The following is a 25713-nucleotide window of genomic DNA, read 5'->3' on the forward strand; positions in this document are numbered from 1 at the left end:
ATATATATTTCATTTTTTATTTGGTAGGTAACATTATTGACTCAATTCATTCCCGGATTTGTTTGAAGCTGCAAGGCACCAGCTCACAGAATCTCAGAATCAATTCATTGTATGATGCATCTCCGAATGGCTAAATTGCACCAAAATTACAACAGCATAAAAACCACTGGCATAGTTTCTAATTCAAAGCCCTTCAAACATAAATATGACAACTTGTTGCAGAAAGTAACCAGGCAGATTTCTGGAAGTTAATTCAAGCATTTCTGACAACTAACCCATCAGTAGGAATTTATTTTTACAATTTTTAAGAGGCTGCTGAATAGTCACCTTCTTTCATCTCTAATAACAACCCTCGCCTGCACCTCTGGATCAGGCCATTTGTTGTGAAAAGCATAATCCATGCTTTCATTACCTCCAGGTTTAAGTGCTTCAAAACCCTCCTGCGTCAGATCTTCCCCTCTCTGAGGCCTGCGTATCATTTCAAAGTACAAAAAGTTCTTTGAGCTTGTGCGATTCGTTTTCTGACAGGTATACACAGAGTACCCAAGAAATACAATACAGTCAATTCAAGACTGCACCCATCAGGACAGAAAAATAACTATTGTGTAAAAGACAACAAACAGTGCAAATACAATATTTAAAAAGAGTAACAATAAATAATTATGCAATAAATGTCGAGAATATGAGACGAAGAGCTCTTGAGAGTGAGTCGATAGGTGGCAAGAACGTTTCAGTGATGGGGCAGGTGAAGTTCAGTGAAGTTGTTCCTTTTGGTTCAAGAGCCTGATGGTTGAGAGGTAATAACTGTTCCTGAATGTGGTGCTAAGAGTCCTGAGGCTCCTGTACCTTCTTCTTGATATCAGCAGTGAGAAGAGAGCATGACCTGGGTGGTGGTGGTCCCTGATAGTAGATGCTGCTTCACTGTGACGACACACCATGTAGATGTGCTCCATGAGGAGAGTTTTACCCGTGATGAACTAGAGACCATATTTACTACTTCTTGTAGGATTTTCTGTTCAAGGGCATTGGTGTTTCCAAATCAGGCTGTGACACAGGCAATCAATATTCTCTCCACCACACATCTATAGAAGTTTGTCAAGCTTCTAGATGGTATGCTAAATCTTTGTAAACTCTTAAGGAAGTAGAGGTGCTGCTGTGCTTTCTTCATAATTACTCTTACTTGCTGGGTCCTCCGAAAGGATAACGCCAAGGATTTTAAAGTTACTGACCCTCTCCTAGGTCACTTTTCTTTGATAGCACTCTCCAGAGCACTACAATTTGCCATATACCATAACTCCTACCATCGTTTGTCTGCCCAAAATGCAACACTTCATACTTATCAGCACTGAAAGCCATTTGTCATCACTAGTGGAAATTTTGACTTCAACTTTTAAAAAAGATCCAAATTTTATTTCAATTAGTTGGAAGCACTTCACTGCAATGAGCCGGTCAAAGAATCCGAATAATTTTCATTCAGTATGAAATAAAATTGGTTCCATAAAAAGTAGAGACAGACACAGAAAAGATTAAAATGTACCTGTCATTATTGAAACAGGAAAAAAATTCCCAACCCGGAGAGGTTCTGAAGTGTGCTGTTACCCAAGGAAGTTCACCTCAAGAAGGATCAATTTTAGGAGGGTACATGTGCCATTTGAGACTGGCATCAAAGGAACTATAGTTAAACTTCACCTTTGTGTGCTTCTAGAAAGATTACAAGATCAAAACTAACCTTCCATACTCTTATCAGGCAGCAGGCAGGAATGGTTATCGGAATGGTTGTCCTTAGGGAATTGGCTGCAGTCCAGGATGCTTGGCCAATAATATCCAAAAGTTCTCATAGCTAATTCACAGTGATCTTTGGATTCTTCACACAAGGATCTCAATAGCAAAATAAAATAAAAATAGCATATTTTAATCTGAATGCTTCAAAAGAGGATAGCTGAGTGAGTAAACATTAAATAAGTGTGAGTCCCCTAAGAATCCTCAAGAAAGTACAAAGTTAACCCTAACACCATCCCTGTTATTTTTCAGATATGGTGGCTCCTAAAAATACGAATGAATACAGTTTTGAAGAAAAATGGTACGAGGATGTCTGGTTCGTCAAGCAACTGCTTTGACAGACACTTAAAAATTATTATAAATTATTTAGCTAATATAAAAACTAACACTGAAAACAATGAAAAGAAGTTGAATGGACTCAATTAATTTTTAAGAATTGCAGCTGCAGCACTCCATAGAAATGATTGCATTCACCGAACTTTCAGTGTACAGATTGTTATCACTGTAAATTCAAGACATTTCAGAAGCTGAAGACTGCCATGATCTTGAAATTAGCTTATCAACATCGAGAATGTATTTCCTCTGGGAAGGTCTGAGAAGAAATGCAGACATTATGGAGCACTACAGCACAGATATAAGACCTTCAGCCCACCTAGTCCATGCCAAACAGTTAGTCTGCCTTGTCCAATCAAAGCACACTTTAGAACATTGCCCTCCATACCCCTTCTATCTATGTACTTATCCAAACTTTTCTTAATTTTTGAAATTGAACCCAAATCCATCACTTCTGCTGATAGCTCCTTCCACAATTCCATCACCCTATGAGTGAAGAAGTTTCTCTTTAGGTTCCCCTTTAATATTTTACCTTTCAACCTTAACTTATGACCTTGAGTATTTGTTAAGGTTAATCCAGAATAGTACATAACATCTCTAAGGTAGATATATCTCTGCTGTGCAGTACTGCTCCCAGGACACTCACTATCAACTGCTGTGAGAAAACTGTCAATGCAATGTAAGAAGCTCTCTGATTTGTCTGAAGTCTATTTGTATTCTAGAGTGAGGTACTGATCATAGCCAAGCCACACCTTTAAGATCCAGGACAACACGTCAAAGGTTGTACTAAGTTTGGATGCAGTCACTGCAAAAGCTCTGTGGTGGAGAAGGGTCACAAGTTAGTGCTTTTCCACCTACTAGACCTAATTAACTATAACCCCATGTTAATTACACGTGAATCATTTGTTCACAGGTTGTATATAAATAACAATTAATGATGTGCTCACTTTGAACTGAGATTTGATGAAAATGTTGAAAACATTCTGTGCGATTCACATGAATTTTTATGTATGAATAACAATTTGAATTACAAAAAAAATGATAATAGTGTCCTACATAAATATGCATGTCCCATATTGCACAGACTACTAATGACAGTGTGAGCAGTTTTGGATGGTGATGTAAGGAAATAAAATAAGGCGAAATCTATTAGAGCAAGAAAGGTATAATTTTCACACTGCAGCTAACCAGTTTGATGCTGGATATTTTATTCCATTAAAAACCATAGCTTCCAATTAATGTAAATAATCACAGTTATCACAGTTGAAGTACCTGCAGGGTGGCACGGGTTGATTTGTCTCAGGGTCACATTTTGGAAAAAAGATGGTACATAAAAAGAATATGCTGTACTTGTAACAGGTAGTCCAAAATAAGGCAGAAAACCTGTCAGACATCCAGGAACTGGATGCTATCTTCTGTTCCATGTGGCCTAGAAAGTTCGGATAGATGGTGGTATTGTATGATAGATTCATACAAGGCTTAAAAGTTATAGGTTCGCATTTACCTGAAAGAGGAAAGAACATTCAACTGGGTTTTCAATTAGGATACTTATGTTTTAAATTGCTTACCCATATAATGTGAATCCACATAAATGGCAGATATAGCAGAGCACTTATTGATGAGGGGTTAGAAAGAATAGAATTATGCAATATCATCGCTAAACTGAAATCAGTTTTGGAGGCTCGTTCGAAAATTTCCACTTGAAAATAAAACTTGAAACATAAACACTGCAATCATACCCGAAATCCCAATAGCCATGTTAGTAGTGGATGAGTTAGGAGGATTCTCAGGCACAAGATAAGGAACAATATACTTCCTAGTGGACCTTGGATAACTATGCAAGATCTACAACCATGAGAAATTGTAGAATTCAATGCAGAATTCAAGATTTAAAATGAATTTATTATCAAAGCACGTATGCAGTATACAACCCTGAGATTCATCTTTCCACAGGCAGCCATGAGATGAAGCAAGTCATGGAACCCCTTCAAAAAACAACATCAAGCCTCCAACTCACACAAAAAAACAAATTGTGCAAATGACAAAAATGACTAATTAGGTGACTGGAGAATATTGCACAAGATAACATGAAGAAGTAACTGCCTGCACAAGGAATGTTTTTATCAAATGTCAGGTCAACATTCAGAATATTCAACTCTGACAGCAGGTGCAAAAAGAATTAAAATTGCCCATCTCAAACTCACTAATGCAAATGTTCACACCAAATTCTTACATTACAACCAAACATTTACACTATATAAAAAAAGGAGATAATTAGCGAGTTAATAACATAGTATACTAAATCAACCAGATACACAGTGCTTACAAACTGTAAGGTAAAAGAAAAGTCCAAGAAAAGATGAGCATGTCAAACAGCATCTATAGGCAGAAAGACATGTGGCAGGTCTCAGCACCAAACAGAGAATTTAACCATTTCAGTTAATCATGCATCTTTTCTCACCAGAATTGTGGCTGTACCTTTCTGTTTCAATTTGCTTCTTTATTTTCTGTTCTGCCTCTAACTTTTTCATGCAATTGTTACACTAGAATCATGAAATAGTAATCAGCCATTTGTCCTGGGACTCATCCTGAAGTCCCCTTGCAACATCACTTCTCAAATTTCGAGTTAGTTTTCTGTCACCAATAAACTTGGAAATATTTGGTTCCTCAGTCAAATTGTTGATATTGGCTGTGAAAAGCTTCGATCCAAACATCAATCCCTATGGTACACCAGTGTCACAACCAGCTTGAGAGAATGTTCCCACTCTTGGCTTTGGCTAACATCCAATTTTCAATTTATGTCATTACATGACACTCAATACTGGGTGTTCTAACCTTGTGTAAAATCTTATCCAAAACTTACTCAAAATTATAATACAGCTTATCCACTGGTTAAGGTCACATCTTCAGAAGAATGTCAGCACCACAATTTTCCTTTTGTAAATCCATGCAGATTCAGCTTCAGATTTATTTATCACATGTACCCAGTAGCATATGGTAAAATGCGACATTATGTTAACAACCAACACATCTAAGTATGTGCTTGGAGTAGCCCACAATTATCACCACGCATTCAAAACTGCTCCCAGCACATATGTAAGTGTGTTGGTTTTTGGATCCTACCTAATCCTATATCCTTGAAAACTCTAATGTATATCTTCTCACAGATATCTCTTCCATACCTCCCCTCCCTATTGGTTAACAATCCTATTTTCTTGTTTTTCTAGTTCTGATGAAATGGTCCTTGTCCCAAAACAGCACTTGGTTTCTTTATTCTGCTGCTTGACCTGCTGGTTGCCCCCAGCATTAACTGCCTTTCCTTTAGATGCTCAACATCAACTTCTTTTGATGACAATCCTTAAAAATATTAATTTCATCCAATATTTTGCTCTGATTTGCTTAACTAACAGGAATGTTTAAAAGGATAAGCATTACTTGTTTCATTTAACCATGGAATAATCTACTTTTCAAACAAGCAGAACATTACACAAATCCAATAATCAGAATCCCAATGGAGCAAATTAAATCTTTGAAAGTCAGGTAAAATGTTTTGCCTATAATCGCTTTAGTCTCTGCACAGATCATGTTCTTATAATTAGCCTTAGTATCAAATATACACTACAGCAGAATCATTTAAATTATTGGAATTAAGTTCCAGTTTATTGAATAATCATACTGTGGAAATTTCTGCATTATCAGTTAACTGTACCAGGTTATTACAAACCATGAAAGTAGGAACACTGTAGTTCATCACTCATGTCTTCACAATCACGGTAACCATCACATTGGTAACTCCTTGGAATACACTGGGTATTATTACATTCCATCATACCCAGACTCGAGCAAGCTGCAAAACAATTTTAGCTGTCTTAGAAGATTAAGATATCATACTGAATTGATGTTACTTTTAAAAATACTAATGACCCTTTGTTCCAAAGTGCCGCAAAGTCAGAAGTGTATTTCTGAACAATCTGAAAGAGTTTCCTCAACCGTGACCAAGTGACACATGAAACAGATGTGGTAATGAATAAACTCGCAGTACAAGAAGACTTTGCCAATAGCTCTACTAGAAGAGAGATGCATGGGGGCTGAAAAGATGGATAGGACTGTGGGGAGCTATCACAGGTCATTGATGTGGGTGTAGCTGAAAAGTGTTGCTTGTCTGGTTAGAACATTTCAAAGTGAAGTCAGGATGCTTTTTTTAAAGGAACAAAGAATCTTACAATAGAGGACCATGAGGAAAGGGAAATGGTGCTAAGAACTCTGGACGTAATCCATACATTGCAAGGTATGTAAATCACCAAGCCCTCGAGGCACAAATTTCTTAAAACCAAGATACGCCTGTAAAAATTAATTCAGCTTTTAGAAGCGACTAATTGAAGGTCCAAAACAAATCCAATAAATCGTTTAGTTTAGTATTCAAAGTCTTTTGACAAGATGCCTGAAAAGGGTTGCCAGAGAAAAAAACAGTATCAGTCAATTAGTACAAGATGAAGTGAAGTAGTTTGGATATTAAATTGATTGATGGACAGGAAACAAACAGTTTGAGTGCTGAAAAGAAGTTAAAATTGAATACCCTCCAACTCAAAGCTCGTTTTTTTTTGACCACATATATATAACTTGGGCAGAAATAATACACTATCAATATCTGTTGCACTTAGGATCAGAATCTGAATCAGGTTTATTATCACCAGCATGTGACGTGAAATTTGTTAACTTAGCAACAACAGTTCAACGCAATTCGTAATCTAGGAGAAAAAAACTAAAATAAAAAATAATAAATAAATAAATTACAGTATACATACATTGAATAGATTAAAAAGTGTGCAAAATACTGTATGTTAAAAAAAGTGAGGTAGTGTTCAAGAGTTCAATGTCCATTTAGGAATCGGATGGCAGAGGGGAAGAAGCTGTTCCTGAATCGCTGAGTGTGTGCCTTCAGGCTTCTGTACCTCCTACCTAATGGTAACAGTGAGAAAAGGGCATGCCTTGGGTGCTGGAGGTCCTTAATAATGGCTGCTGCCTTTCTGAGACATCGCTCCCTGAAGATGTCCTGGGTACTTAGTAGGCTAGAACCCAATATGGAGCTGACTAGATTTATAACACTCTGCAGCTTCTTTCAGTCCTGTACAGTAGCCCCTCCATACCAGACAGTGATGCAGCCTGTCAGAATGTTCTCCATAGTATATCTATAGAAGTTTTTGAGTGTACTTGTTCACATAACAAATCTCTTCAAACTCCTAATAAAGTATGAGGAGTGATCGATAAGTTCGTGGCCTAAGGTAGAAGGAATCAATTTTAGAAAACCGAGCATATTTATTTTTCAACAGAGTCCCCTCCTACATTCACACACATAGTCCAGTGGTTGTGGAACATACGGATCTTGGACCTCCAGAAAGTGTCCACAGATGGGTGATTGATAAGTTTGTGGCCTAAAGTAGAAGGTGATGAGTTATACAGCTCTCGTTACAGGTACTTGCAGTTCAACTCTTTGGGTGGTTGTACAGAACGTTTGAAGTTAATAACTCATCTCCTTCTATCTTAGGCCAGAAACTTATCAATCACCCGATGAGTTATTAACTTCAAACTTTCTGCATAACTATAAAATCAATAAAAATCAGCAAAAGACAATAAACTGTGCTAATGGAAGAGAAGAAACAACAGTATAAATAAATAGGCAATAAATATTGAGGAACATGTGATGAGAAGTCCCTGAAAGAGAGTCCATTGGTCAGAGGAACATTTCAATGCTGGTGCGAATGAAGTTGAGTGAAGTTACCTCCTTTTAGTCTGTTCACAAACTTTCACTACAGATCATACAAAAGGCTTTTGAAAATCCAGATGCATCACATACACTGGTTCCCTCCCAATTACTCTGCCTGTGACCACATGGTCACCTCATGTCCCAAAGACATGTAGGACAGTGTGCCAACTGTAAATTGCCAGTAACATGCAAGTAGGTGGTAGAATTTGATGGGATTTAATGGGTATGTGGGAAGAATAAAATGGCATTAGTATTTGATCAGTGCAAATGGATTCTTGATGGCTTGTACTTGGTAAGCCAAATGTCCTGTTTCCATCCTGTGCAACCACAGCTCTTCCTAGACTGTCTGGTCCAATGAAACAGATAAACATCTAATTTAATAAAGTAATATAATACATAATCAAGTTCTTTGTACAATAAATTCATTTCAAATTGACATTTGTATACTTGTTCCTCCTAGCAAGAGTTGGAGGTAATGGTCAGCTGCGGATTTTGCATCCAAACTAGCAATTAATTTAACTATCAGCACACACACATATTTATCACAGGTCAACATGAACCGTGCATCTTGCCTAGTGAATGATATATATTTTTCCACATTTTTGTACACATTCAGAACATGATTACATGTTAACTTTGGATTAATGTTGAGCAGAATGTAACTGTAGGAAGCCAAAGCAGTGCCAAATATTGCAGACGCAACTTATTTTTCCTTTTAAAGATTTTAAAACAAAACATTCTTGCACACAAATCCTTCTTAAAGACATGGTGTGAGGTTCAGATGCACTTTCCAATCTCATTCTCAGTTATAAACTTCCCTTTGAGCTGCAAAGTTGAAGGTGAAGTGGTAACTCACAGCAGTTTGCCTCATCAGACATGTCAATGCAGTCATTGTCTCCATCACAGACCCAGGCCTTCGTGATACATCTACCGTCTCCACACCTGAAATGTTGCTCTGGATTGCATTCTGCAGAGCAGAAAATGGTTCAAGTCAGTCAAAAATGTAACATGGGTAAGTGCAAATTAACCTGGCAGTGGAGCAGAACCCCATTTCTTCACGTTACATAATCTAATTGTGAGCTTGATCTTGTTTAAGATCAAATCTTTCCAGTGTTGAAATTGTATATACATTTCGTCAAATTTGATGCCTTGTCCCTCTCACTATAATATACATTCAGTGATTTATTTTTTATTTGGTCCCTCCTGTACCTAATAAAGTGGCCTCTGAGTATATGCTCTGTATTAAGTTTGGCTGATCAGGTACTTGCATTAGTGAACAGGTATGCAGGTTTATCTAATAAAGTGGTCACTGAGTATATTTCACCAAGGCCAGCAATTTTCCAAATATCAACCCAGTGGCTATTCTTCACGAATGCCTAGGCAGCGAGAGTCAGCAGGTTGCTTGGCCACAGGAACGAATGACCCTGTTGCCATCCAACTAACTTGCAATTCCCAAGGTGTCATCGGCTCACAACGGCAAAGAGCTGTAACAAATCTGTAACCTCTGTAAATCAAGTTGATCGCTGAGGGAAATGTGGGGATGTTCACAAACTAGAGAAGGGGAAGCCAAACTTCCATTATTGACTTGTTTTCCTCCAAGAAAAATGCCACACTTTTAAATCAAGCCAACAAAGGCAAATCATGTGTGGAGAAGGATTTGACCTGCACTGCTTATGATTATGTTCAATGCAATCTGTCTGCTGTAACCGATTATGTTCTTTTGATGGCTGAATATTGTCAAGAGAGCCGTGCTGGATTAGAGCAAATACAAGAGGGAGGGGTGGGTTAGTAGTAGGGACGAGTGGGTTGAGACTTCCAAACATGGCAGCCTGTCAGAAAGCCAACAGATTCAAATTGCAAGGATTCCTCACAGAAGAGGCAAAGAACCAGTTTGTTTTACCTCATTCTGTCCACTTTAATATTCCAACAAGACTTTTTCCATTTGCCCACTTGGTCAGTGAGCTTCTCCCACAACAAAATAAGGAGTAGGGTGAAGACTAGAGACAGGTACTGCTATTAACATCTCAGACTTTGAGATTATTTCTGGAAATTTTAAAGTCACTTTGGTAAGACTGGTAGTTAGTAAACCTGACCTGAACTTTGAAACTCCGATCATCAGATCAGCAAGGTGTTCCTTTATGCATTGTTACTTTGGAATGACAAGCATCAGCACAAGAAGAAGAATGTCATGAACCAGCTGCCCCATAGTTGTGGGATGGGAGGGGGGGGGAGGAAGCTAAAAGGAGCTGCACGTTAAAGCCTCGCCTAGCCTAAGCTGCTGTTGAATTTTCATGACATGCTGGAGTACTAATCTCCTCAGAAACTCAGGTCCACTAGGCACCAGGTGCTGTTCCAAGAGGTTGAATATATTTGCCATCAACTCACACGGTACTAGGAGCTGAGGCATAGAGCGGTAGACCTACTTCTTCGAAAATCTCAAGATCTATCTATCTTTGCCTTTCCTTTACCATGAGAGACAAACAGAGCAACTGCTAAATCCAAGTTCTTTGCTTCTGGATTTCTCCAGAGCTCTGCGGGAGGAATTTGCAGCAGTGATTAAGGACCATAAGATACAAGACATAACAGCAGAATTAGGCCATTCAGCCGATCAAATCAGCTCTGCTATTTCATCATGGCTGATTCATTTCCCTCTCAACCCCATTCTCCGCCTTTGCCCATAACCTTTCATGGCCTGATAATCAAGAATATACCAACGTCTGCCTTAAAATACACCCAATGACATGGCCTCCACAGCTACTTGTGGCAACAAATATACCCCCCTCTGGCTAAAGAAATTCTACCCCTCCATTTGAAATGGGCATCCTTCTATTCTGAGACAGCGCCCTCACTAGGAGACATCCTCTCCACATCCACTCTATCAAGATCTTTCAACATTCAAATAGTTTCAATGAAATCCAACCCCCCAGCCTTCATGCTTTCGCATTCCAGCAAGTAATGACCCAGAGCCATTAATCACCCCTCGTAAGATAAGCCCCCTTAAAAATCACTAATAAATGTGTTGTACTCACCCTCAGCTTTTACATGAGCTTCCATTTGGCTATTTCAAATAAAACTGAAATCTAGTTCATAATCTCAAAGCTAACAGCCTTTTCTGGTGAAACATTCTTATAAACAAATTTCAAACTTTTCATTTAAAGGAATTGTGTAATATTGTAACTACATCAGGAAAAAAAATCAAATGGGAGAAGGCTAATACTTTTCAGAAAATCTTTCAACTCAACATTCATTAATTTGATATGGACCTTTAATCTTGCATTGAAAATAAAAAAGCGACCAGTTGTTTTGCTCCTCATTAAGGGTGAGTCGATCAATGAAACATTTAACATATGTCTTTTTTAGAAAAGCATAACAAAATTTTATTTTGACAGTTGAACAGGGTCAGTTAATTTTCAATGTCAACTTCCTAATAGGGTCACAGTGAAGCATTAGATGGTAACTTTAAGACTTTAGCTGAACTAATTCACTAATTATCCAGTTCCTGTTAATACATTTCTAGCAATGTTATGATGTGTGCAAATATTTATCAAGCCCTTTCAACTATACTTTGCACCAAATTGTAATTAGCTGGCTACAACAGTTAAATGAGAAAAAGCTTTGAACAGTTGCCAGTTCAATGGATGATAAATACCCTCTTAAGATTCCTCTACAGTGAGTTCATAAAGTGGGATGGAGGGAGAACAGCAAAGCTTCATCAGTTTCTAGGATAGCAGATTTTTTGTATGGAAAGAAATTAAGGAGAGCGGGCCTATACACTCTGGAGTTTATAGGAATGAGAAGTGATCTCAATGAAATCTAACAAGCTCTCATTGGCTCTGGTTGGATGGATGATTTTCCCCATCAACAGAGAGTGTAAAGCTAGGGAGTCACAGTCTCATTATAATGGCGCAGCAATCAGTACGAACACGAGGAGAATCTTTCTGACCTGTGGGTAGTGACATTTTAGAATTCTCTACTTGAGTACATTCGAGACAAAGACTAACAGGTTCTTAAAGCATCAAGGGAGGTAATTTATAAGTGGACAGTGCAGGGTAGTGGTTCTGAAGTAATAGATCTTATTGAAAGGTTCAAGAAACCAATTAGAATGCTGCCATTTCCATTTTCATGTATTTTAGTTAAAAAATACATTCCCGGTATTGGTGTTAGAATGCCAAAATGCAACTGCAGATGATGTACTACCTCGAGAAGTAGTCTGTCCTGGGACAGCTGGTTCTACATTCAGTCAGGAAAATTAGGTCTCACACGGAAAAATTCAAGCTTCCATTAACCTGATGCCGTAAATTCATACATTTATTTACGGGGATGCATCATAAACTACTACAAAAATTAGCAACAAGTGGATGGAAGCTATTGTCTATGCATTAAAGAAAGTTTAGACACATTTATGAATAAAGGGTTTCTGTTTCCATATCTAAAACTTAGATAACAAGTTATACTCACCACAGTTCATTTCATCACTCAGATCCCCACAGTCATCGTAACCATCACATGTGTTGTTGTAATGGATGCATTTGCCAATGCCACAATGAAACTCCCCCTCATCACAGGCTGCCACAGAAAATACAAACGTCAGAGCCAGGGATAACATTCAAATCATGACTAAAGACAAACTCATTATGGCATTTTAGTATAATCAGAACCAGAATTAGTCATCAGTCAGATTCAGATTATCTCAGGGTCAGAGGCCAAAACCGGTGTCAGTTCATTTGCAAGTGCAAATAGAAGTTCTAATGTAAAACTGACAAGATCCAGGATTAGTACTGGAAGATATGGCTTGCGAACTGCCTAACCAGCAGTCCTGATTTTAGCCGCAGCAGGAAGCCACCAAACCTTCAGTTCAGTAAATTACTGGAATATTAAGCAAGAGACACAGGAACAACATCACAACAAACTGCCCATCAACCTATCCCAATGATCTGTCTCCTTCCCCTAACCATTCATACAGTCTTTCTCTGTTATTTCAACCCTTCTGCTTGAGACACCCAGCAAATACTTTGCAGCTCATTGTCTTAATCTTATTGAATCCAGCACACCAGTATCAGGGGTCTTGAACCTATGTGTTCTAGGGCAGGATCAGTCTCTGCTGAGACAAATCTGCACAAAGCAAATTCTAGGTTTTAAGTCAATTCTGAAGTTGTAGGAAGACTCAAAGCAGCAATATTCATAATTATTCAAAACATTCACGTGCCTAGATATGCCCACTGATACAGAGACTTTATCATTATAAAATATCCCACAGTGCTACAGTAATCAATTTCCTATTCGATGGTATATACATTTTAATTATGCAAAAATATTTGTATGTTTGTTGGTGATAAATTGAAAAGATAAACACTTTTAACAGCTTAACAATTTTCAAGTGTTTCTGAATGTCAGGGATATTCATAGCAGTTCAAAAAGATGATGACTGGCAGATAACAAAGCTGAGGACATGGATTTTCTGATCATCAATGTTCTCAGAGTGTAATAGGCAGAGTTTGATCATGATTGTTCACCTGAAATTATCACATCATTCAGATCAAAGAGGGTTTCAGATCAGCCTTGCAGAACTAAACCATCCAAACTTAATCCAAGACATTATATGTGTGGATTCTTGTGAATCAGAAGACTATAGCTGGACTCCACAAGGAGATCATTGCCTGTCCTTGCCTTGGGCTCCCCCTTCCCCTTTCAGTACAGATTCCCTCACAGTTCACTTTGCACGGGAGACTTTCCTCAAACTCCTAACTTTAAAGACTAGAAAGCACATCCAGTTAACTATCCATTACTTTTATTAAGATATTGTTACTTAATATTATAGAAGCCCTTCTTCCGTGATGTGACTTGCAGATCTGCTTCCCACAACTTTTGCAGTGTCTCTGTGAAGGGGTTAAAATCATCATGCTTAATTATGGGTCTCACAATCTGGCTAACTGGCATCCTCACCCATTTCATGAAATTCACAAACAGTAAATTTTTTGCTTTTCATTTATAATTTGGTGCATCACCAGAAATGTATTAACCATTTAACCACATAATTACAGCATGGAAACGGGCCATCTCGGCCCTTCTAGTCCAAGCTGAACACTTACACTTACCTAGTCCCACCTACCTGCACTCAGTCCATAACTCTCCATTCCTTTCCTGTCCATATACATATCCAATTTTACTTTAAGTGACAATACTGAACCTGCCTCTACCACTTCTACTGGAAGCTCATTCCACACAGCTACCACTCTCTGAGTAAAGAAGATCTCCCTCCTGTTACCCCCTAAACTTTTGCCCCTTAACTCTCAACTCATGTCCTCTTGTTTGAATCTCCCCTACTCTCAATGGAAAAAGCCTACCCACATCAACTCTATCTATCCCCCACATAATTTTAAATACCTCTATCAAGTCCCCCCTCAACCTTCTATGCTCCAAAGAATAAAGACCTAACTTGCTCAACCTTTCTCTGTAACTTAGGTGCTGAAACCCAGGTAACACTCTACTAAATCTTCTCTGTACTCTCTCTAGTTTGCTGACATCTTTCCTATAATTCGGTGACCAAAACTGTACACAATACTCCAAATTTGGCCTCACCAATGCCTTGTACAATTTTAACATTACATCCCAACTCCTATGACCTTATCTGCCCAGCAGAGTTGACTCCATTGTCTAAAGATGTACTCACTGCACTCAATTTGCCTTCAGTTGTCCTCAGTCAGGGAAAGAGAGCGGCCGCTACCTTTACATTTTGACTTGCAGCTCTGTTTATTTCACACTCCTCTGGAGAAATGCTAACTTCCAGAATTGAGTGGGCACATAACAAATGGGATGAAAGCCACCTGCTTTGAGTTTTAATGGAGGCGGGCCAGGCAGAGGGCAACCAACCAACCTACTCAGAGGAAACTAACTCTAATATAGGTAGTTTACCTGTGGAAAGAGACCTAGGCAAGGATGGTTAGGGCCCAAATGTTGGAGTATCTGAGACTAGAATCGAGACAAGATACGAGACTGAAATGAAGACAAGGTTCTGAACTAGACGCTAGTGGAGAATCCAAGGTAGAGCTGACGATTGAGCCCCAAACCTCCGTCCAGGTACTCTTTAAATATTAAAATCCTGGTGCCAAAACATGGCCACCAATTAGCAAGATGGGTGTGAATCTTCAAAGGAGCCGTGCCAGATATCCACATTCCGGAGAGTTGGAATGCATAAACCCCAGAATATGGTGCAGTTGGGTGCATATCATACCAGAATCCCCTGCCCTACGGCCGACTCCTGATGGCCCTGCTGCTCAGAGAGACGACCATGGTAGTCATGTATGAGAACCAGATCCAAGATGTCCTTTTCAAGAACCCAGCACCAGTCCTCAGGTCCAACTCCTTCCCTGTCCACAAAGAACTAATGAACATGCTAAACAGTTTGTGAATCAAGAATTCATTTTATGGTGAAGACCTGTTCTGCATCATCAAACCTGGCTGGCAGCAGGACTGATGGGGGTGGGCTAAAGGACTGGTGCTTACAAGTTTTAATTTGGAAATGTGGAAGGTGGTCTTGATCTTGAGGGCCTTGGGGAGCTGCAATGTGTCAGCCACCAGGATTATTTACTAGAGAATGCTGAAGGGCCCAATGAACTTAGGCACCAATAGACAAACAGACTTGTTGCCCAGGCTGCAAAGCTGGTCCCTGTCTTCTCTTGCGGTTAGCCTTTATTTGCCTTCAGGATAAAGGCCAACAAAACCTGCCTTGCTCTAGTCCATTATTCCTTGCAGCATCAGATGAGATCTTTGACTGCAGGAACAGCATCCTTGGCCTACTGCTCAGGGAAGAGTGGTGGAGAATATCCAAACTGACATTCAAATGGGGATATCCCGTGCACTGAATGCTGGGAAGTATTGTGGGCAACCTCTGTACACATCAAATGGTCACACCATTCGTCTGTTTTTTTCTGAGGCCGGATATCTCAGGGTTCATTCCACATCCTGGTTCACCTGCTCAATCTGGCCATTGGACTGCAGGTGAAACCCAGAGGAAAGACTCGCTGAGCCTTGATCAGCATACAGGATGCCCTCCAAAACATGACATGAATTGAGGACCATAATCCGACACAATGTCAACCAGAAATCCATCGATCCCGAAGACCTGGTGCAGGACAATTTCGGCCCTCTCCACCCCAGATGGTAGTTTGTCAAAGGCAATGAATTTGCAGACCTTCAAACAAAATCTACAATTACCATGATGAAGGTTTGCCCTTAGAAGGTGGAAGACCCATATCAAAATCCATGGAGATGGGCACCCATGATCTGTCCAGAACAGGTAGGGGGTGAAGGAGCCCTGAGGATGAGTATGGGTCTCCTTGTTCTGAGCACACACCTTGCATGCCTGCACATATGTCAGGCCTCTTTCACTATTCCAGGCCACCACTATCTTCTCTTGATGAACTCAATTCATTTGAAGGTTAATGTCATTCAACCGTACACAAGTACAGCCAAATGAGACAGCATTACTACAGGGTCAAGGTGCAAAATACTGTACCACAGTCACACACTGAACAGCACACATGAGATAGCAAGCAGAAATGGTATTACATTCACAAAAAAAAGCCCCAAACTTGTGTTATCAAGCCACAATACAGCCCATCTCCCATTGAGCGAACAGCGGGAGTGGGGGCAGCAGTGTCTCCAGCAGAGTTCACTAGTCCCAACACTCCCTCAGCCCCTGCCTCCACTGGCGACTGCAGCTTGAGGTCCAGTCCTCGCACATACAGGACAACTGACCCATATAGAATATGCATGTACCTGCTCCAGGTCACCTGTTGACCCGATATAGCACCTCGGCCGCAATACCCACCAGGCAACACCATGGCTTGAGGCCTATTCCTTGAATATACAGCACATATAATATATTAGTAAAAACACAAATAAACAGGTATTCTGCTGAGCGAGAGCTTGGGAGAACAGCACTGACTCTGTTCTGGACGCTGTGCCACACCGTCCTGGTGAAGGGCCATGACTTCGTCCCCTCACTCCAGGTGGCTGCAAGCAGGTGACACTGAGGATCCTGGCAATCCCTGGGTGAGCGGTCATTTTTGATGTGTGTTCCCTTTCGAAGTACCTGAGACCTGACGGAACTTGGGACCAACCGATGAATTCTTCTGAATTTTCTCTTGCACTGGGCTTTGCGAGCAAGTGTGTCAATTCCCTAAAGAATCAGCACTCTTACCTTAGCTTGAGGCAAAATTCTGGTAGGCCACTCCTTTCCCTCAGGTCCATTAAACTGACAAGACCAGACATCCTGTTTCTGATTCTTTAACCCCGGTTGATAGTTCAGAACAAAATTGAAGCATTTAAAGAAAAGAGACCACCTGGCCTGCCTGGAATTCAGTCTTTTGGCCTCCTGAATATAACCAGGTTCTTGTGGTCTGTCCATAGAATAAGAGGGTTCTTGGCTCCCTCAAGCCAATGACGCCATTCCTCCAAAGCCAACTTGGCTGTGAGCAGCTCTCTATTTCCAATGTTGCAGTCCACCGCTGCCGGGGTGAAAGCACTTTCCATTTTGGTAGTCCAAGCAAAGGGGTCTATGGATCTCTTGTTTAGTGCTGTTAGCAGAACTGCCACTGAGGTGAAGTTCCTTGATTAAGTTCATTTACTGATGAACTTTCAGTAAAAGTTGGCAAATCCCTGAAATCGTTGGACTTGTTACATATGGGATGCTTGTGGCCAATCTCCGAGATTGAGATTGCCATCACAGATGATAAAGCCCAATAAAGAAATGGTGGGGTTATGTGAAATTTGAATTTCTCCAGCTTGACATAAAGTCTGTGAATTAGAAGCCTTTTTAAGACATCTCTGACATGAGCCACATGTTCCTCCATGGATATCGAGAAGATCAGGATATCATCCAAGTAGATCAAAGTAGACAAAAACATACTTATGGAAAACATCCTAGAGCACATCTTTTATAAAGGCCTAGAAAACTGTTGATGCATTGTGCAGCCGAAGGACATGACCAGATACTCATAGTGCCCTGTCAGTTTGTTGAATGCCGTCTTCCACTCGTCACCCTCCTTTATGCAGACCAAATTGTATGTATTCCGCAAGTCTAGATTCAAGAATATTCTTGTCCGTTGGAGAATTTCAAAGGCAGTGTTCATGAGCGGAAGGGGGTAACAACTTTTGGCCGTTATGTGATTCAGTCCTCTATAGTCAACGGCCATGGGCTCCCATCCTTTTACCATACAAAGAAGAAACCTGCACAGGCTAGTGAGGTGAAGGTCCAAATGAATTCCATGGCAAGAGCCTATGAGTACTCCTCCATAGCACTTCTCTCTAGAGAATACCAGTACCAGGGAGTGGATCTACAGCACAATCATAGGGTCAGTGCGGTGGAAGAGTCAAGGCCTTTCCCTTGTTTAAGGCCTTTTCCAAATTCTTGCAGACAAAAGGGATTTTGATTGGTTTGGGTGTTGCAATTACCCCTGAACCTTCCTCTGAGGATGTCTCCTGAAAGTCCTTAGGTGATTCACAGACCTCAGAATCTCCTCCATAGGCTCTCTGGAGCTGTTCGTTGAAACAGTGGCTAAATCGGAGTCCAAGTCTTCATCCGTATCCTCAGACATCAGCAGTGAGGCACTACAAATATTCCTTGTGCTCCTGGGACTAGGCTCCAAGAAGGGTGACTGAATTCCTTAGGCTTGGCTGGAGCTGGCTTGTCTGCCCTTGGAAGTAGGACTGGGTCTCCAGGTTACCTTGAACAAAAGTCAGCTTCCTTGTTGGTTGCTGGTCTTGTTAGGGTCTGGGGGTTGGTACACTAAGCCAAAAACATTCCCTGTTGCAACAACACAACCAATCTTTCCTTCCTTCCAGTTCACAGACGGGTAATGCTGAGACAGTCAAGGGTGCCCGAACATCAGGGGTATGTGAAGTGATTCTATGACATGGAAACAAATGTCCCCCCCCCCCCCCCCGTATGTTCTTCTATCCTCATTCGCAAAACCTGCGTCTGCTGCAGGATCTGCCCAGCCCCAAGAGGACAACCATCCAGGGCAGTTGCAGGCATGGTCTGGCTCAACCTCTGCATGGCTACACTGAGTCAACGGGCCTACCCCAAGTCCAGGAAATTACTGGCTGTCCCAGGGTCTACAAAGGTATTTATCTCTCACCCCCAGGAGATCTCCACCTTCAGCGAGACACCCGAATCAGTAGGGTTGGACTAGTGGCTGCTACCACTACGGTCCTCCCAATACCGGACAGTCTCAGCGGTTCTCCCGCCAGCTGCCGCTTCGAACATACAGCCTGCAGGTCACCTGCCTACCCGCAGTAGTAGCAGCAGCCTTGACTGACGCTGGGACCTCTCATCGGCAGAGGGTCTTCTCCAGCCTATCTGCATAGGCTCTAACAGATCTGGAGCAGGTGACAGGCTGGTCATTGTCAGAGGTTGGGAAGTGGAAGAGTAATGTATGGAGGCCAGGCTTGGGCTGTCCCTCTTTGACCCCTTGAGATAGTTCCACTTCCGCTCCACCAGGTGATTATCAAGGACGATGGACTGATCAATCAGTCTCTCACTCCTCAACCAGCTCTCCCAAGTGTGAAATGGTTCACTTTGGTAGGTCAAATATGGTAGCAGAGTATAGTATTAATGGTAAGACTTGGCAATGTGGAGGATCAGAGGGATCTAGGGGTCTGAGTCCATTGGACGCTCAAAGGAGCTGTGCAGGTTGACTCTGTGGTTAAGAAGGCATATGGTGTATTGACCCTCATCAACTGTGGGATTGAGTTTAAGAGCTGAGAGGTAATGTTACAGCTATATATGACCCTGTTCAGACCTCACTTGGAGTACTGTGCTCAGTTCTGGTCACCTCACTACAGGAAGGATGTGGAAACTATAGAAAGGGTGCAGAGGAGATTTACAAGGATGTTGCCTAAATTGGGGAGCATGCCTCAGGAGAATAGGTTGAGTGAACTTGGCATTTTCTCCTTTGAGCAACAGAGGATGAGAGGTGACCTGACAGAGGTGTATAAGATGATGAGAGGCATTGATCATGTGGATAGTCAGAGGCTTTTTCCCAGGGCTGGAATGGCTAGTATGAGAGGGTACAGTTTTAAGATTCTTCTAAGTAGGTACAGAGGAGATGTCAGGGGTACATTTTTTTACACTGAGAGCAGCGAGTATGTGGAATGGGCTGCCGGCAACAGTGGTGGAGGCAGATACGATAAGAGTCTTTTAAGAGACTCGGACAGGTACATAGAGCTTAGGAAAATAGAGGTCTATGGGTAATCCTAGGTAATTTCTAAAGAAAGTGCATGTTCGGCACAGCATTGTGGGCCAAAGGGCCTGTATTGTGCTGTAGCTTTTCTATGTTTCTTTGTTTCTACAAAGGCATTCTTTAATTGGCTCAGAGTCCAAGGCCTCCCCATTTCATCCACTCTCCTTGGCTAAAGTCGGAAATTCAATAATGTAGCCGGCTGTTGACGGACTACCCTGACACACCTTCATCAGATGGACCGAGGCTTTGTTTGCTCTAGCAGGATGAGGGAACACCCTCCTAACGGCATCTATGAATTCCTCCAAATCTGAGCAAATCGTTGACCTTTGCTCTCAATGCATGGTAGCCCAGGCTGGGCTCTCCTGCTTGGGAGAGAGATCCTGAAGGCCACCTTTCCGCACTGCATAGGGAACTGGGATGGCTGTAGCTCAACCACCAATGAATACTGAGTGAGGAAGCCATGGCAAGAACCTGGGGCCCCACTGAATCTCTTTGTGGTTGGAAGATGGATTGACTCTACAGAGCGAATGACAGCCTCAGCCAAACGCTCTGGCTTCCTTCTTCCAATAGCTGTCCATAGCAACCTGGGGTCGTATATTTCCCAGTACTGTCTACAAAGTTTCTCACTGTGGCTGACCACTGCTGACGAGAGATTCTGATACCCCACTTGGTCCATGTCAGGCTCACTCATTCTGTGAGAGACCCAAGGTGAGGATTGTAAGGACCCAAGTGCTGGAGTATCCGAGATTACAATCGAGACTCGATACGAAACTGAAATGAAGACAGGTTTCTAAACCGGACACTAGACAAGAATCTGAAGTAGATCTGATGAATGAACACCAAACCTCAGATCAGGTGCTCTTTAAATATTAAAATCCTGGTGCCAAAACATGGCCGCCAATTAGCGGGATGGGCCTGAATGTTTAAAGAGGCCGAGCCAACTGTCCATATTCCGGAGAGTCGGAAGAACTAAACCCCAGAAGCTGGCACGGTTGGGTATGTATTGTAATATTCCCAAGCCTCTTTCTTATGCTTTACCTCACTTCAATCATTGTCGTTCGCTTGATTTTCCAAATCTTAGAAAAAATGACAATGAAGAGGAGGTGAGGACAGTTGTCAGGATGAGGAAAATGTTTTCAAAGTATTACTTGTGGGATATACAAGTGGGAGACCCTGCCACCTCTTAGCCTTCCAAGGTAAATCACTTCCCTATCTAGCAAGGTTCCCTACCATCAGTTCCCTAACTTCTCACTGACCTCCTGAGCTCTTATCTCCACCTCTTACCTCTTTACACTCTTGTGGTTATCCTAACTCTCTTAAACCATACTCAGTACATCTCATCCCTCCCACACATCCCTGGCAATCCTGGGCAGTATGCTGTGACAGACAAGTAGCCAAGTCCATCAAGCTAACTCTACTAGGGGTGGGGGTGGGGGAGAAGAGAGACACACACCAGAGAAACAGAACCCCACAGCCTGTGAAAAATGCAGCCTTTATATCACCTACTCCCCCAGTAAACTGCTCCCTCCTTTCACCTCAACACCTCCACCCAGATTGATAAACTGGGCATCAGTGATCCACCTTCCCGCTCTTGTGCCATTAAAGCCAGCCTGATGACCACAGGATCAGTGGCAGCTCTTTGTGGATCAACTTGTGCATATTGTGAAGCTGCGTCCAAACGTGTAAATGCTTGAAACTCGCCAACTGATACTGCTGCTCTGATAAATAGCATCAACATATAAACTGGTATTCTGATCACACCTCTCGCAAAACTGTGGAGCATGAATCAGTGTAGCTGCTAAATTCCCCACTAAGCAGATTCAGGCCATGTTAGCAGAAGGATAGGAAATGGTCTGGGAATAGCAAATGCAGTGGGCATGTAGCCTGGGAAAGCAAATTATCCCACCAGTCAAATGAATTCCATGAGGATCTCAGCTACATTCTCAAGAGTAAGAAATTGCTTTTCAAAAAAGGCAAAGTTTAAGACAGATTCTCTGATGATAATGTCAGCATAAATTGGCACTGCTAATCTAGTAATTGATCTGAAATGAATGCAATAAATGTGTTACCAAAAGATGTAGAAGGCAGCACTTACTTAGTTATATACTTAGATTTCATAGAGTAACACACAAGAATTCATTATAATACTTGACTTTTTGAGAGGAGTTCAGTCAATTGATGAGGGGAGGGAGGGAGGGAGAGATAACAGTGACATACTGCAGTTTGCTTCATCGCTCCAGTCTTCACAATCCTTGTAACCATTGCACACCAGTTTCCTTGGGATACAGAAGTCAGTACCGCACAAGAAGCCGTCCGGATCTTTGCAGGTTTCTAGAAGGTCAAGAAAAGAACATTTGACAAGCATCAGGGTCCTTTATGTCAAATGAATTTCACCAGCACAGATTATATCTGCAGACATAATAAAATAGCTATCAATTCTGCCTTTAAAAAATCTGCATACCCAGTAACCAGCATTGTGATGACTAATGTATCGCAAAAAAAATCTTAATACCTTTAACACTGATTACCTACTAGTGTCTAGTTGACATAGGGACAGAAACTCAGTAACTCGGAACAATGGAAGATTAGTATAAGTGGGTGCTTGATGTTCAGAAGTGACAGGTCAGTCGAAGGGACTGTTTCTGTGCCATATGGTTTGATCATCGATATTATACACTCCAAGGCCTCTTTAATAGGTACCTCCTGTACCTAATAAAGTGGCCACTGAGTGCATGTTCGTGATCTTCTGCTACTGTAGCCCATCCACTTCAGGCTTCAATGCTTTGTGCATTCAGGGATGCTCCTCTGCACACCACTGCTGTAATGTGTGGTTATTGAAGTTAGTGTTGCCTTCCTGTCAGCTTGAACCGCTCTGACCACTCTTCTCTGATCTCTCTCGACAAAAAGATGCTTTCGATCACCGAACCACCACTCACTGGATATGCTTTATTGTTTTTCACACCATTCTCTGTAAACACTGGAGTCTGTTATGCATAAAAATCCCTAGAGATCACAGTTTCAGAGATACTCAAATTACCCATCTGGCACCACAAATCATTCCACAGTCAGAATCACTTAGATCACATTTCTTCTTCACTCTGCTGTTGGATCCAAACAGCAACTGAACCTTTTGACATATCGGCACGTACTTATGCATTGATTGGCTACCACATGATCCTATTAGATGTTTGCATTAATAAGAAGGCACACAATTGTACCTAATAAAGTCACCACTGAGTGCATGTGCCGTTTAATTTATTTTTGAGACACATAGGTATGTGCATTTATAGAATTTAATTAAAGCAACATTTAATTAAATTTTCTGACATTCCTAGAACTAATTAGAATAGATTTTATTCTAAGAGAAAATACTTTATTGATGTAAAACATTAATTTATTATTAAGGATGGTTTATCTGCTGCATTTGTTTCAGCAAGTGGAAACACACCCTGCTCAGTTTTTTTTTAATTAAACAAAATACTTTATTCAAAAATAAAAATTATATACAACAACCATTCAATGACTTTGAATTCTTTACAGTTGTTACCATTACTGTTTTTACATTTTCAAAATTCAAAATTTTTGCCACCCACGTGGCACTCTGTTCTTTCATACTTACATTCAGGGGGTATACACCCAACCCCCCCCCCCACCTCTCAACTCCCACGGGAGAAGAACCCTGCACTGTGGTCCTTCCCCACCGGGCCCTTGCGGTGGCTGCACCGAGTTTGAGTGCGTCCCTCAGCACATACTCCTGCAGCTGAGAATGTGCCAGTCAGCTGCATTCCCCCACGGACATCTCCGTGTGCTGGTAGACCATCAAGTTACGGGGTGACCAAAGAGCGTCTTTCACCAAGTTGATGATCTGCCAGCAGCACCAGATGTTGGTCTCGGTGTGCGTCCCCTGTCACGCAGCTGCTGGGGATGAACCTCGAGACTGCCCCTTCCATCCTCCCCCACACCTTCTCCATGAACCCACAGTGTGCAAAGAGGTGGGTCACCGACTCCTCCTCACCACAGTCCTCCCATGGGCAGAGGGGTGTGGAGACAACATTCCGGGCATACAGGAGGGATCAGACTGGGAGGGCCCCTCTCACCGCCAGCCAGGCGAGGTCTGGTGATGCATTTTGCCAGATGAACTGGACGGTCTGGTCAGGGAACTACTCCACCGTGTCCATCACGTCCTTCTCCTGTAGTGCCTGCAGGACCTTACGTGCTGACCACTGCCTGATGGCCCTGTGGTCAAAGGCGTTGACCTGAAAGAACTTCTCTACGAAGGTCAGTTTTTTATTTTATTGCTACATGTCACTCCCAGCCCTTATAGCTCTCCAGCGTGTAATTCACCTCTACCCATACAGGTTCCTTAGTTCCTCACACTGGGTGGGGTGGAATCTTTAGACTCCAACACTCCCAGCAGGTAAATATAAAAATGCTGAGAAACTGCAAGCAGACGATTCATGATTTTACACCCAAATAAATAGAAGTTTATGTTTGGATTCAGATTCACATGCAATTCAGCCATCTGCTTTTACCCAACAGCCTTTGAAAGAATCACGATGTGAATAGTTGAATTTCCTAGCCATTATCCTATTGGACAACAGTTAATGTTCCATAGTTTTAATAAATGTTTCATGTTCACATTCAATCTACCAGTGGAGTGCACAATGCAAACATCGTTCTGTCTACCATGTAGCATGCACTGATCAATCTGTGAGAACAAAGAAAATTACATTTTACATTTATATGAAACAACATACACATAATGCTGGAGGAATTCAGCAAGTCAGGCAGCATCCATGAAAATGAACAAGCAGCCTAAGTTTTGGGCCAACACCCTTCTGCAGTCCTGACCTGCTACGATCCTCTAGCATTTTGTGTATGTTGCTTTTGGATTTTCAGCCTTTGCAGAGTTCCTTGTGTTTATATATAGTTTTAACCTCAAGAACTTGGTACATTTTTCAACTTCATAATTGATAGGGATGAGGTGAACCATCTGACAACTCATTTGTTTATCTCAGAAGAACCAACAATTGCATCACCTCTGCAATTAAATTTGAGATGAATGATTACAAGGCCTTTGCTCCTCGGTTTAGATTAAACAGTTGTACAAGAATGCAATAGAATCTCCCAACAGTGACCCAGATTAAAAAAAAATTGTAATTAATTCAAGTTGACCTCCATCTTTATCCCGGATAAGAAATGCACAGTGACGGCCCGGGAATGAACTGGTTCATGTGAGTATTTAAAAAAAGACCTCTTCCTTCTGGACCTGCCATCAATCCTCGTTTTCCAAGTCTGATAGCTCAGAAATCCAGATAAAATGTTCGGTGTCAGCCACTATTTAACTGGATTGCATCTGTGGCCGCTTACGTTCTCAGTCTCTTTTACTGAACTCACTGCTTTTTGAACAAAAAAAATTACAGAAATATCCCATGAAATTATTTTCATTCTTTCAATTCAAAGTCAATGCCTTCAGTAGTGTTCTATTACATCTCATGTGGCCCCGGGCTACGATAACTGGAGAGCTTCCCTCCCAACCAGGCCCTTCCTTTTCCAATAGCAGAAGAATCCTACACTGTAGTACCTTCCCCA

General features: G+C 41.4%; 1 protein-coding gene across 4 annotated transcripts in view; it reads right to left on the reverse strand.

Annotated features, from left to right (window-relative positions):
• corin (corin, serine peptidase) overlaps window positions 1–25713 on the reverse strand; it is a 220659-nt gene that overhangs the window by 68602 nt on the left and 126344 nt on the right. For all 4 annotated transcript variants that reach the window (XM_059989143.1, XM_059989144.1, XM_059989146.1 and 1 more), the window contains exons 6-11: window positions 22339–22452; window positions 12335–12442; window positions 8733–8843; window positions 5837–5959; window positions 3385–3616; window positions 1730–1878 (exon numbers count right to left, since the gene is read on the reverse strand). In XM_059989143.1, the coding sequence (XP_059845126.1) occupies window positions 1730–1878; window positions 3385–3616; window positions 5837–5959; window positions 8733–8843; window positions 12335–12442; window positions 22339–22452 (837 nt within the window). The remainder of the gene's footprint in view (window positions 1–1729; window positions 1879–3384; window positions 3617–5836; window positions 5960–8732; window positions 8844–12334; window positions 12443–22338; window positions 22453–25713) is intronic.

This window comes from Hypanus sabinus, chromosome 14, assembly GCF_030144855.1.
Source record: "Hypanus sabinus isolate sHypSab1 chromosome 14, sHypSab1.hap1, whole genome shotgun sequence".
In the NCBI taxonomy this organism is placed as follows: domain Eukaryota; kingdom Metazoa; phylum Chordata; class Chondrichthyes; order Myliobatiformes; family Dasyatidae; genus Hypanus; species Hypanus sabinus.